Source organism: Blastomyces dermatitidis, assembly GCF_000003525.1.
Source record: "Blastomyces dermatitidis ER-3 genomic scaffold supercont1.5, whole genome shotgun sequence".
NCBI classification, from domain to species: domain Eukaryota; kingdom Fungi; phylum Ascomycota; class Eurotiomycetes; order Onygenales; family Ajellomycetaceae; genus Blastomyces; species Blastomyces dermatitidis.
The window spans coordinates 2,085,493-2,098,665 of record NW_025544778.1 but is presented as its reverse complement, the minus strand read 5'-3'; the positions used below and the strand labels follow the sequence as shown (position 1 = coordinate 2,098,665).

Here is a 13,173-nt window from a genome sequence, read left to right as displayed (position 1 = left end):
AGTCATACAGGCTCCTTTCTCAGTTGAATAGAGTTGTATTCTTTCAATTCATTTTTGAGAAGTAGCATTTCTTCTTCACAGTCAAAAATTTCAACTGGAATATCATGAAGAATGAATTTGTCTCACTTTTCATCTCTTTCAGATAGAATTATTGTGTTTAACAAAGATTCTACTGCTGACTTTCAGAGATTCTCATTCTGAATAAGGAATTCAGCACTGAATTCAGACATTGTAGTCAGAATGATGGAGTTTTCAAAGAATGATGATTCAATTGAAGCTATAACTGGTTTTTAAACTTCAATATCAGTCATTAACTGAGAAAAGAACTGCTGGTTAATTTCATTTCTAATTCTGAAAATGAGATTTGAGTTTAGCTTGTTTCTTTGCAGAATGTCCTGGTTTGAGACTTTGAGAATAAGTCTTCTATTTCTGAAGATTTGAAAGTTTTTCTCTTTTTGCATTTTCTTTTTCACTTTTCTATGAATAGAGGCATGAGCAGTATTCTTCTCAGTTTTCTCAGAATTTTGAGCAGGTTTTGAGACAGCAGGTTTAGAGACAGCAGATTTAGAGACAGCAGATTCAGCTGCTTGAGCATATGTTTTCTTCTGATTCAAAGAAGAAGAAGAAGAAGAAGTAGAAAAGAAAGAAGAGTAAACTGAAGAGTCAGTGATTGTATTAGAAATTTTCAAAGTTTTTTGAACTGTGTTTGAAATTTCAAGTTTGAACTTGATCACTTTCTGTAGTTGTCTAGCCTGAGCATGAAGAATTAACAGAACTTCTTCATTCATCTCACTCAGACACTGCTTTTCAAGAATTTTACTTGCTTTTTCAAGTTTCTGTATTTTAAGAACTTGTTATTTCTCTATCTCTTCTTTCTTTCTTCTCTTCAGAATTTCAATCTCAGAAATAGTATTTAAGAAAGCATCTTTCTTCACATTAACTGAGTGTACTTTTGAACTCATTGTTCTTACTCAATGAAAAGTTGATCAGACTAATTCAATTGAGATATTTATTAAACTCTTTTTGAATTGAAAAGTTGGTCAGACTGTTTCAATTAAGAGGTTTCTAAGTCTGTTTTCAATTGAAAAGTTGATCAGACTATTTCAAAAGAAGAATTGCAGACTTTTGTGTATAAAACACCTGATTTTTTTCACACTAGTTCAGTAACTAGGTTAGATTTTTGAAGAGAATCTAATAAACTAAAATTGATTTTTAAGATAAATCAATAAAATCTTTACAATCTCTTTCTTGGAATACAATGAGAAAAAGTATGATATCAATTGATAGTAAATCAGATGATATGACAGTTTTTGAGAGAAAAACTGACAAAAAATAAATCAATTTTTTGAAGAGAAATTGATTAAAACTATTCAATTTTATTCTAAATTATTCAATTCTCCTCACACAACAGGTGTGCAACTCAAATCAGTTAATAAAGAGTGTAAAAAAGAATTAAGTATTAATGAAAGCTCTTCAGCCACTGAAAAAGTAATTCTTACTTAAAAGAATATGAAATTATGACAGAAAACAACTCTGTTTTTAATTCTTTGTAAGAATATTGTGTAAAACTCAGAGAAAAACACCTTACTTTTTTAAGAGAAGTAAAAAACTATTTCTAAAATCTTTTTTTTGCATTAACTGCTGCAGAAGAATGAGATAGAAACTGCTAAGATATGCACTACTGTATACTCTCTATCAAGACTTTCCCTCTTCAGAGTCTTGATATTATAGAGAATATAAGTCTGTTTCTATATGATAATATAAATATTGTCAGTGGAATGTAGAGGAACTGGTTATTTATATCTCAAAATAGAAGACTTTGTCAATGATTATATCAATATAGAGTTAATTCTCAAATTCAATAGAAACCTAGTATTACTGTTCTCAATCCCTTGCAGAATCTATTGAATATTGAGATATTAAAACTAGATTTAATATATCTCACTGTGCAGGGATCAAAGGCTCAGTCAGACCTTGAGGTATACTGATTTTATAGTTGTCATGTCTGCTGATTATGTATTGAGTACAGTTGCTGAGGTATCTTTTTGTACTTTTCTGTCGGGGATGGGCCAGATTGAGAGAGATGGTACGAGGGCGAGACTTGGCGTTGATGTCCAGATACACTGAAGACAGACCGCGGAGGTTGCACTTCAGAAGTGGCCGTTGGTTATGTGCTTGATATTATCGCCGAGGTATCTTTTTGTATTTTTCTGCCGGGGATGGGCCAGATTAGGAAGGGCGGTACAACGGTGGGACTTGGCGTTGGTGTTTTGGAACATCAAAGATGGACAGGGTTTTCGCGGAGGTCGCTCCTCAGATATCTCCACAACTACAGATCGGGGATCTTCCAAAATCGAGAAGATTGGTGCATATGGCTAGGTCTCTTCACCTTACAATTTGTATGGCACTTTGGCCCGGGGTTGTGGTGTGGTAGGGGAGAACGGGGGATACTCCCACACAGGAGTTTCGAACAACGTCCGGTTCACGTTTGGCTGGATAACTCCACCACCACACAGGGTATGCGGTCGGCGATGGGGTCAGAATGCTCGTATGATCGAGGGCTTTTCGATGAATCTATCGGCGGGTTCTTATTCGAAAAATTGAGCGAGTTCGTGGTGGAGCGGTTGTTGCTGCTCAGCTGAAGTGTATGAAGTATAATATAAAATTACTTACTTATCTACACTCAGTGAAGTGTTTATAATACTTGTCTTATACATTCACTTTCTCAAAGTTATACAAGATTCATTTGAAAAACTTATTTTATATTTATAAAAATGAATATTACTCTGAGTATGTGAGATTCATCTTTTTATTAGTTATTTATAATGACTTTGCTTTTCTGTGTAGAAACACAGTAGATCTTAAGACTTGTTAAAATTCTATTAACTATCTGTCTGTGAGTTTATATTTAATCTGATAATATAATTACATCTGACTTAGTCAGCTCATTGCAGTATTATTTTTTCAGTTATTATTAAAGCTTAATAACTCTGATAGATCTTCTGACTTAATATATCTTATACTCAGATTCTCATTCTGTATAGTGATTTCTGATAATATATACACTTCTGAAGAGATTGTGAATAATTGTGATAAGATTTTCAGATTTAATATAGTTGTCTATCTGTATAAATGTTTAATCTCTTATTATAGATCTAAGATCTGATTTTCTCTATTCTTATTAATAATGATAATTATATCAGTGAAGCTCTTCATAGTGAATACTTAATTTACAGTGAATATCAATTATTATTTAACTTTCATCTCAGTCTGTCACTGTGTATATAAGATCTTGATCTTATTTAGAATTCTTATATATATATAAAGCTTTGATTCTGATTCAGCAGTTTCGGCTACTTTTCTTACTACTTTAAGTAAATTCTCTGAGAGATTCTGTATTTCTTTCAGTTTAAATAGCAGAGAAGAGTGTTATTTATATTAACTAGAAGAGATATTCATTTTAATGATTTTCTTATTAATTATACAATATCTATTGTTATATCACTGTATTATTATATAATTTCTATTATTATTATATAACTTCAGTGATAATTACTTCTCTCTTTTATCTCTCTAAGTGAAGAGTAGTCTTCTTTAAATCTGATTCACTACTCTCATCTCTCTTTCTCATATCTTATTTATTCACATATATGACATTCATCTGAGTGTGAAGTTTTCTCTTAATAAGTAAAGCAGTATTAATCAGATGCTCTTTCACTCACTACTCTTTATATACTATCTTTTAAAATGTTCTAGAATCACACTGATATGATAACTATGAATTACTTTATAGATAGAATTATCACACTCTGAAGAAGTCTGTGCTTCTCACTAGTTTTTAGACATGCTATCAGATGTAATTCAAAGATTGCTTAAGTTAGTGTATAATTACAGACGTACATCAGCTTCTTATATATTATACACTAAATTAATTAGTGACTGCTATGACTCTCTTTACATTTATAAGTAAGTTTAGAAGCGGCCGTGTTATTATCTGATGATTATATATTCTTCCGAATTACACTTTAACTGATTGTTTCTCTTTCTTATATGTTATTACATGTTTAAATATCTCTTAATAAATAATTGTTTCTAATGAGAAGATAATGTATGAATAATTATTTCTAATAAGAAGACAATGAATGTTTTTCTAGTATAAGAGACCTATACTGAATAGATTAGTATAATATTGATAGATCTTATATAATAAAGAGAAAAATGTTAGAGAAGAAAAGAAAGAGAAAGTGTAAGAATCAGTGATTAGAATGAATATTTATACATGTATATAGTAATATATACAGTGAAGCTTTAAGATGAAAGAATCTATACACATTTGTAACAGCTGAGAATCAGTGATCAAGAATGGCTGAGAATCAGAGTATACATGTTTAAGAATAAAGTAAAAGAATCTATAAAGTGTAATAAAATAGTCTATATAATTAATCAGACGCAGCTTGTCACAAAATTATTTTTATTACTTTAAATAACTTTAAATCTCATTTAAGTGTTATTAAAAAGCATTACTTTTTAAAAAATTAAAAATAGTCTAAAAAAAACCTTAAAATGTTTAAAAATAGTAACTTTATACTAAGAATGAGATTAAATAAGATTAAATAAGACTACTTTCTTAATTTTTATAAGTTATAATCTTATTTTAAAATCTGATATTAATTACTTTGTATGTTTTTTTAATGATTAGTCTCAGTGAGATTCATACTAAGAAATATATAAGATCAGATTAAATGAAATTAAATATGAAATTTATAATCTCAGCAGTCAGTCTAGTATAAAGTAAATATAAAAGAATTCTTCTATTCAGAGTGAATACATTTAAAGCTTACATAAATGTTTTAAAATAAAAGTAAAAATAAAAATAAAAATAATATAATTTTTTGTAAAAACATGCTATCTGAGCTATAACCTGTGAGATGATTAATCTATTGTATTCGTGTGAGAAGAGCTAGCTATATTTATATTACATATGAGATCACGTGTAGGCGGAGCGATCGCTATGGCAACGCCACTAGGGCGGACGCTACAAATAGCCGCAGCGGCCAACAACAAACCCGAGTCACATGATATCCCGAGAAAATCACATGAACAACGTCATCCCGCCCTTCGAGATCCTTTGACGGCCAGCTCCGAGATCCATGTGTGATTGATGTATATAAGTAAACACTCCCGCTGCTCTTCAATTCATTACTCTCTTTTCTCCTTTTATACATTCCCTACTGACTACGTAAGTCTATTAACAAAAGATAGAATAAAAACAATAATACTAGCAAATTTTAAATCCCAAGCTCCAAACCATGCCTTGCCTCCCCGCAATCTCCACCATCCCCTACCTCCCCAAAGCCACCCAAACACAAATACTCGACACCCTCTTCGAGTCCTCTACAGACCTGCACACGCTGGCCCTCCCCCTCCTCGCCCACCAAACATTCTCTTCCTATCAGTCCCTCATCAGCGCCATCGGCGCACGCATGATGGCGCTCTCCGCTGCAAATTCTTCGAAGGACAGAGAAGTCCTGCATGGGATTTTAGGCGCACATCCGCGCCTAGGGGAGAAGAAGCAGGAGAATCTGAGCGAATTGAGTCGACAGGAGCAGGCGGGGTTGAATGCGAGTAAGGGGGAAGGGGAGGGGCAGGACGAGAGTGTTAATAAGAGAAGAGAGGAAGAGGCGGCGGACTTGAAGAAGTTGAATAGTGTGTATGAAGAGAAATATCCGGGGCTGAGATATGTGTATGTACCGTCAATATCATTACTATGCTATTCACCCCTTCCCTTTTTCCTTTTTGAGAAAAGCAAGAAAAACCTGTATCCATAAAGCGTGCTAAATAATAATCGTGGCTGTAGTGTATTCGTAAACGGACGTAGTAGAGATGTTATAATGCAGGATATGCGACGGCGAATTGAGAGGGGCGATGTGGAAAAGGAGAAGGAGGATATTATACAGGTAGGCCTTTTTGCCCATTCCTCGTTGCGTCTCCACTCGCATGTTCCCCATGTTGGTTGTATACAAGTAATATACCAACGTTATGAACTAACCCGCATTTTGCTTTCTTCCCGATGAAACAAATATAGGCAATGTGCGATATAGCTATTGATCGAGCACAGAAGCTTCAGGGGCAAAATGAGGGCAGTATATGTGCATATGAACAAAGCTCTGCTTGAAATGCATCGAGTTGCAAAGCTATTAGTAGTCTTAAAAAATAATGAAAAAATTTCATTTTCCCACTTTACGACAATTTTGATCCCAACCCTTGTTTTCTCCTTTTCCAACTTTGCCATTTCCCCTTCAACATAGTTTGGAGCTATATAATGGCGGAACGTATTCAACTTAATTTCAAGACCCAGGATTGCTTTTGCTGCTGGTCAAATGAACACACTTATAACTAGTCACTTGATTAAGATAAACACGAAATGCGAAATAGATTCCATAGCTCGATAAGTATAGATATAAGTGAGAATCGAGACAGTGTGACAAGGTGAAACAGTTCAAGGCCAAGGCCAAATGGCAGCATTTCATCTTGATTCGGTTGTTCCACCTCAGAAACGTTGCTTTCTGGCTGAATCCAAGTATTTATGTTAAATAGTGAGCGTGGAAGTAAAATCAGTTGTACTGAAACCGGTGAGAGGGTCGCTTTAGTTATTTTAGCCCACTCATGAGAGTTCTGAGGCATTTGTCGCGATTATGATGCGAAAAATATCGCAGGTGATTTGATGGAGTGCGGCGGAGAGTACTGGAAATGGATGGTACATGGGTTCAACCAGATGTCCAAGGTGGCCGGTATGGCTCGTAAGTTGGAACTTATAGAGCAGAGCAACACGGAATACCCATGGTGTACTCCGTACACCTTTTCCATGTGGAGAGGAAAGTTTTTCCATCCTTTGCCTTCACTCAGCCTTGTCAAGTTTAACGCTTCGTGGCTGGAAAACTTGACACACCCCTGCCAGCCGTGGGACACTCCAGTCCCAGGTGACTCTTTACAATTAACTGGATGTAATTGATAAAGATCCAAGACATGGTGATTGCCTATCGGGAGAGCCAGTATGCCGCTCTCCTTGCTCAAAAATTGAGCTGCACGGGACATTACGAAACCCTGTTGGTCTGTGGAATATTTTTACCCTGACTGATTTCCCTTTTCCACGAACGGAATCACACAAAGTCCTAGACGCAAGGAACCGACAAAAGAAAGAAATGAAGAGAAAAGAAAGGAAAGAAAAAAGACCACAAGCTCTCAAACTGTGTATTTCAAGGAATATTATAGCAGTGATGTCTTGGCTGACCCGAATTGGTGCCACGTTGGGAGTGTTGGAGATCGATGCTTTTGGATCGAAATATGAAGAATCCAAAGCAACCGCCGCGACTCTTAAACCCCCACGCCCGCCAGTTGGTTCCTATGGACTCTCAAGGTCGTCTGGAGTGAATCAAACATGCTCGTCAATGATTCTCTTGAAATGCGTTTTACCATTTCTATTTGAAGCACGCCAACCCATTGGACAATTAGTGTACAGTATTGACATTACCATCATTCAACTCTCTTTGATCTTCCAAGGTTACCTGATCTCAAGTCGATTTTGACCTAGTGTGTCGTCACAACCAAGGCATGATCTAAGTACAGATTTTGCCTCGAACTCCACACCGCCCATTTTACAGTGCATAGAGACAAGCCTGCCATTAACCATGCTGGTGGTTCGCTCAGGTGATATTCGGGTAAATGCTTTCAAACATATACTATCAAATCAGAGAATCTTCAGTGAACCGTTTTCACAGCAACTAACGGTTTGGGGCTTGTGAGAAACATTCCTTCAACAGCCGATCAATTGCTACGCCACTCACTTCTCTCAATACTATGGGTCAAGACCGCCTCCCAAGGCACCTATATCTATACCATCGTCACATTAAGGATATACAATCCCACAGTGAGGTAGGCCAATTGTATTCACTGTTTGTGGTGCTCTGCTGGCTGACAGTACTGCATGAATTCAATGCATATAACATTGTCCCAGTATCTAAAATTGCGGTGCTCAGCGATAACTCAAATGTCACATGTGTCTAAGAGAGAAATAACGGAAGGGGAGCAGAAGCAAGTACTCACGGATGACGTACCTTCAATCCAACTCATGAATATAATTACATTGCTCTGAAATGAGTCCAATTCCTCTACACCGTCTTTCACTCACTGATACCGCCTAGAAGCCACCAACCTCCCACGCTGGTACCTCCAGACGAAGAACCCCGTGAGGATCCCAATCGCAGCAGTGCCGCCGAAAACGATTCCAAGAATGGAGGCGATAGACATTCCCGATCTATTCTCTAAATAGTTATCGCCTGTGGAGGGAGTGTGATGAGAAGGTCTAGGCGGCGCAGAATCGGTTGGCGCGGGACGAGTTATCGTGGGAGTCGGCGTGGAAGTCGGCGTGGCAATCTGAGAAACCAGGCTGGCAAGTTGGGCGGAGTTGATGAAGGAAGAGCAGGGCGCGAAATCCTAATTTTGAATGATGATGCACGTGTGAGTTGCATGATACGGCGAGCTTAGAAAAGATACTTCAAGAAGGGCAGGCACTTCGCGCACTATAAAGAAAAACAAAAGAGAATTACAGCACTAGCTTTTTCTACTCACCCCTCTCGTTTGCGCATTGCAAAATTGCAACAGTGCCACCTGTCCCATAGCAGCCAACTGGGTCTGTAAATTTTCAATAACACTCGCCTGCGCAGTCGCAATTTGTAGTTGTAGAAAAGCAGCCTCAAGTGCACTTGTCGCTATATCATTAGCCGATTTTGCGGATTTGATAAGGGCACGCTGCATTTCATCGTGATCCTTATTCGCGTTCTTCGTCTCCTGGTAGCTCAGGGGAGCCCAGATTCCGAACAGAATCGTAGCTGCGACTGTGAGAATTGCGCAGCCCCAGCGGAGCATAAATATTAATCCGCTGGTGGGATAGCTGAACGGGCCTTGATGATGTTCGGGGGCTTGCTGTTGACTGGGCCTGAGTGGTGGGGTATCGTTTGTACTCTCTAGTCGTTCCGGGGTTATGGGATGTGGTTGATACGAGTGATCTAAAGAAGAGCTGATTGGTAGTATTCCCTGGTCCTTCTCCAGTGGATGGAGGTCTGTTCTTTGACTCTCGGACTGATGGGAGTCTGAAGGGAGCTTTTGGTAGAAAGAGCGCTCGATTGTGTCGAGCAGGGATTGTTGGATGGAGGTGTCAGAAGGCATAATGAATGGAAGAATAAATCAGTCAATGTGTAGCGACTGCCAGCGATGTTCTCCCTCAGAAATGAGTGAAGAGGAACGAATATATAACTCCAAAAGAGCGCAACTCGAACGACACAGTAGCCAGTAGTAATTGTGGCAGCCTTCGCCATCGCAACACGAGCTGATCGAGTCGGACGGAGGCTTTCCAGATTTTCATCATACTGAAAGAAGCGATGATCCTCATTGACCAAACCATAAGCCACGCTGGCCAGTCGTCCAATCCAGGCGCTCACTACTCCGTACGACAGCCATGGTTTGCTGCAAACATGGAGCGACAAGTATGCAGGAAGAGCAGCACAGCCGACACGATCTTTGTCAGAGTCGCTAATGTGGCGCTTCCGAGCTCACTGACCCACGACTCCAGACATATCATTCGCGTGAGCAGGTTCCCAAGTTCAGAAAATGGCGCTCTGTTCAAAAGCCACCGAGTTTTCTAGCAGCAAGAATTTGTTTGTCAGGAGCGCAAAGGAATCGACTTGGGCTGATTACTGCCCCGCCTTTCATATTATTGTGACCTGTTCACTGGAGATAATGGCGCTGGACTTGTCTTCTGTTGCACGGCTCTTAGTTAGCTGCTGGAAAGTGGCTTCTGGCTTGAACTGGAATAAGTAATCTCAACACCCCGCAAGCCTGAATGTTATATAGAATCTGTGACTCAGAAGCCTCCTTTTGAGCCGCACAGTATGCATTGACAAGCCCAAATGCAAGCCCAAAAACACCTCATTCAATATCACATCCCAGAATAACCACATAGTCCACATCTCACGCCTCAAAATCGTTCAGTTTATTCAAGCTGTGTTTGACACGTCTCACATATCACTACAACAACAGCACAACAAGAAGAAAGCAACAAGAACATAAGTTATACCAAATGCAATTGACCTCGATGGTAACTTTTACATTTGTAGGAATTTTGGTAGTAGCATCCATGACCCATCATTGTCTAACGCCCTCAATGGACACAAGCCGCGCGGGTCTTCCTACATTTCACCCCTATTTACCTACATATGTATGCACGCCAGAAGAAGAGTATGCAGGTACTAGTTATAGCCTAACCCAATCTATACTCGGCTCTTGAGAACTTGCGTTCGACCAACTACCAGTTTTTTCTCTTCTCCTTTTCCAGATTTAGTCGGGATTGGCGTGGATGGAGGAACTATCTCATTATAGTAAGGTGGAAAGGGGGCAGGGGGTTATATCACCCATTGAACCGCCTGTGGTCAAATAAAATAAACATTGAACCCGTTCGCAGCACAAAAGCGCCTCAGGGTTGGAACACTCCTCAGTATACATGGTCGAAGAACATAGACATCACACCACACTAATGAAATTTCTTTTTGTCATCGGTATCGTTTCATGAGACGAGCATGAGAAAAACTATTTGCTTGGACCGTTCCATGAAAAGGAAAGCTTCCTAGGTATGTCCAACAAAAGTCCGCGTATGTACAGTACATGTACATACATGTAAAAGTAATAATGAGGAGATGTAACATGCATCTCTAGCGATCCACCTCCTAATTCTGTTTCTTCACGGTATCCACAATGACCGCATCATCAGGATTAACCTCGTCGTTCTTAAGAGCTCCACCAACCGCCTTCCCAAAAACAGGCTCCTCCTTCTCATTTCTCGTCAGCTTATTCGCGCCATCTAGAACCTTAAAGGTGGCAAGCTTGATTTCCTTTCCGTTGCGAGTACGTATGTCAGGAATACCAAAGAAATCAGCAAGGACGCGCTGATGGTTGATCTTGAGCCGCGGTAGTACGAATCTTGCCATTGCATGGGGGTGCTGGTCTCGACAAACGCCTTTCACTTCTCGGCTCCCTTGGCGAAGGTACCGTTCTGGCCGACGGGCTCGGGGGAGGTGACGCCAGAGCCACCAAACTCGACACCAATGGCTCCTGAGCCGGATTTGGGGTCATATTCGCCATGGCCCGTGTAGACGAGGTCAGAGACATTGGAGGCATGAGTGTCGCCGGCAAGGAAGATGGTGTTGTTGATTTCGTTATCAAGGATGGTGGAGAGGATCCTGTTTTTTCTGGCGCGGTATCCATCCCAGGCGTCGGCGTTATAGGGGGTTTCTTCCCTGCCATCGGTGTACGTGATATTGGAGATGAGTACTTGCTGGCCAACGATCCGCCATTTGGCTTTGCGCTTGGCAGATTCTCGAAGCTAGCGGTAGAACCAGACCTCCTGTCGGTGGCCCATGATGGAGCGGGATTGCTCATCGCGGATCTCATCGAGCTAATTTCTATTCCAGGTAAGGTCGGTAACGGAGCCATCATAGACACGGGTATCAAGCATGATATGACTGAATAGATCGCCAATCTCGAAGTTGCGCCAGATACGGAGGGTCTCGTCCATATCGACCTGGCGGATGGGCATCCACTCGAAGTGAGCACGGACGGCGTTGGCCTTAACTTGGTTGATGGAAATTCCACCGGCCTTAATGAAGGATTCTTCTGTATTGTTCATTTTAGACGAACCAGCTTTCCAGATGTTGTTCTTCGCCTCTGCAATGAAAAAAAGCGGTTAGGGATTGTGAGAAAGTTGGAAAGCGAATGCTCTTACCATGGTCATCCCAAATGGTGATCCAGGGAAGTTCTGATGCGAGTAAAGGATGTCAGCGTCAGTGCGGTAACTGGAATATCTCATGCGAGAGTCAAGTCTGCCAGATATATTATTAGAACAAATTATGCGTTCGCGATAACGAGAAGGACATCCAAGGACTTGGTATTGTGATCCGCAGGCTGTGGGATGCGATCCATGAACCAGCCCCATCCGTAGCCACCTTTATAGCAAGACATTTCAGTATCGGAATGGTTTGATATTCACCATTAAAAAGCATAGTGCTCGCCCTCTTTGTGCTCGTAGATATAGTCACCAAGATGGATAACGTAATCGGCATTGTCTTTACAGGCAGCATTACCGTAGGCATTGAAAAATCCCTGGGCTATCGTCGCAAGTCAGTAAGGCATAAATAATAAAGAATAATTATGTGTAGTGCGTTAACTCACAATAGTAAGAGCAAGAAAAGACAGAAAGGTTGATGTCCTTCTTCACTTTGTCGGCCTTTCTAGAGTGGTTTTGGTGTGTCCAATGGGGGAAGAGTTCTTCGAGTCGCAAACAGTAAATTGATAGTACTAAGTTGTGTATGGTTTGAGATCAGTCGCTTCAACCTATATCAGGGCAGGTTAGTTTATAGCTCGGAGACAGACCAATTCCCTCAATGTCAGGAGTATATATACCTTGACTGTATAGTCAACATCAGAGGAAGTCCAAACTTCTCTGCCGGTGACGACTTTCCTCATCATGCCATCCCTTGCAACTTTGTGCTCCACACAAACGGGCGCAGTAGAAACGGAAACGTATCTATCGTTGCCATGGTCATACAGAGGGGCTGTACCACTGACAGCCACGTTGGAGTCACTGCTCTTGTTCATAGGTGAGACGCAGGTCCATTGGATCACAGAATTGGAGTAAGGATCTCCAGAAGCAACGCTATGAGTGAAGTACAGATCCTCGGGGTTGAATGGAGAGGATGGAACATTCCGCTTGTGCACCTTGTTAATGGCAATTCCCATATCAGGGTGATTATGGGAATGGGAGCGGTAGTCTGGTGGTTGGTATTAGCTGATGATCAACAAGGGATTTTACATCGCGTAATAGAGGAAAATGTGAACTCTATGCACTTGTAATGCAGGCAACTAACTTACTTAAATTGTATGAGAACGAAGCAGAGGTAATCGGGCTCAGGGAGAGCCCTGCCATGGCAAGCTCAAGAAAAGCCATGACTGCAACTTGCTGGAGAGAAGATACCAAGGAAAATAAAAGACCAATCAGCATGAACGATTATGGTCCCTCGAGGCCACGGCTCAGGGCAATGAAGTGCTGGTTCCTCACGGCCTGTA

At 40.2% G+C, this 13,173-nt stretch overlaps 5 protein-coding genes across 6 annotated transcripts; 2 read left to right on the top strand and 3 right to left on the bottom strand.

The window, feature by feature from the left end:
* Positions 1-2,110: 2,110 nt before the first annotated feature.
* BDCG_17068 (uncharacterized protein) lies at positions 2,111-2,642 on the top strand (the record flags this gene model as incomplete). The annotated part of the gene is made up of 1 exon (XM_045426232.1): positions 2,111-2,642. Exon 1 carries the CDS (start codon positions 2,220-2,222, stop codon positions 2,640-2,642), a length of 423 nt encoding a protein of 140 aa, XP_045281143.1. The 5' UTR covers positions 2,111-2,219.
* Positions 2,643-5,040: 2,398 nt separating this feature from the next.
* Positions 5,041-6,494, top strand: BDCG_05159 (uncharacterized protein). Its single transcript, XM_045420826.1, has 3 exons — positions 5,041-5,743; positions 5,858-5,957; positions 6,086-6,494. Exons 1-3 carry the CDS (start codon positions 5,310-5,312, stop codon positions 6,173-6,175), a joined length of 624 nt encoding a protein of 207 aa, XP_045276850.1. The 5' UTR covers positions 5,041-5,309; the 3' UTR covers positions 6,176-6,494.
* BDCG_05158 lies at positions 5,294-10,076 on the bottom strand. 2 transcript variants are annotated; one of them, XM_045420825.1, is made up of 4 exons: positions 8,629-9,978; positions 8,104-8,493; positions 7,845-8,017; positions 7,397-7,739 (listed from the first exon to the last, which is right to left on the bottom strand). In XM_045420825.1, exons 1-2 carry the CDS (start codon positions 9,223-9,225, stop codon positions 8,185-8,187), a joined length of 906 nt encoding a protein of 301 aa, XP_045281142.1. In that variant the 5' UTR covers positions 9,226-9,978; the 3' UTR covers positions 7,397-7,739; positions 7,845-8,017; positions 8,104-8,184. The 2 variants fall into 2 exon arrangements, with proteins under 2 accessions (XP_045281141.1, XP_045281142.1); XM_045420824.1 differs by having other exon boundaries at positions 5,294-8,017; positions 8,115-8,493; positions 8,629-10,076.
* Positions 10,077-10,778: 702 nt separating this feature from the next.
* BDCG_17067 (uncharacterized protein) lies at positions 10,779-11,039 on the bottom strand (the record flags this gene model as incomplete). Its single annotated transcript, XM_045426231.1, has 1 exon — positions 10,779-11,039. The coding sequence occupies one exon, from the start codon at positions 11,037-11,039 to the stop codon at positions 10,779-10,781; it is 261 nt and encodes an 86-aa protein (XP_045281140.1).
* A 32-nt stretch (positions 11,040-11,071) lies between these two features.
* BDCG_17066 (uncharacterized protein) lies at positions 11,072-13,054 on the bottom strand (the record flags this gene model as incomplete). Its single annotated transcript, XM_045426230.1, has 6 exons — positions 11,072-11,434; positions 11,537-11,775; positions 11,834-11,866; positions 11,993-12,215; positions 12,511-12,878; positions 12,979-13,054. The coding sequence occupies 6 exons, from the start codon at positions 13,052-13,054 to the stop codon at positions 11,072-11,074; spliced, it is 1,302 nt and encodes a 433-aa protein (XP_045281139.1).
* Between the last annotated feature and the right edge of the window lie 119 nt (positions 13,055-13,173).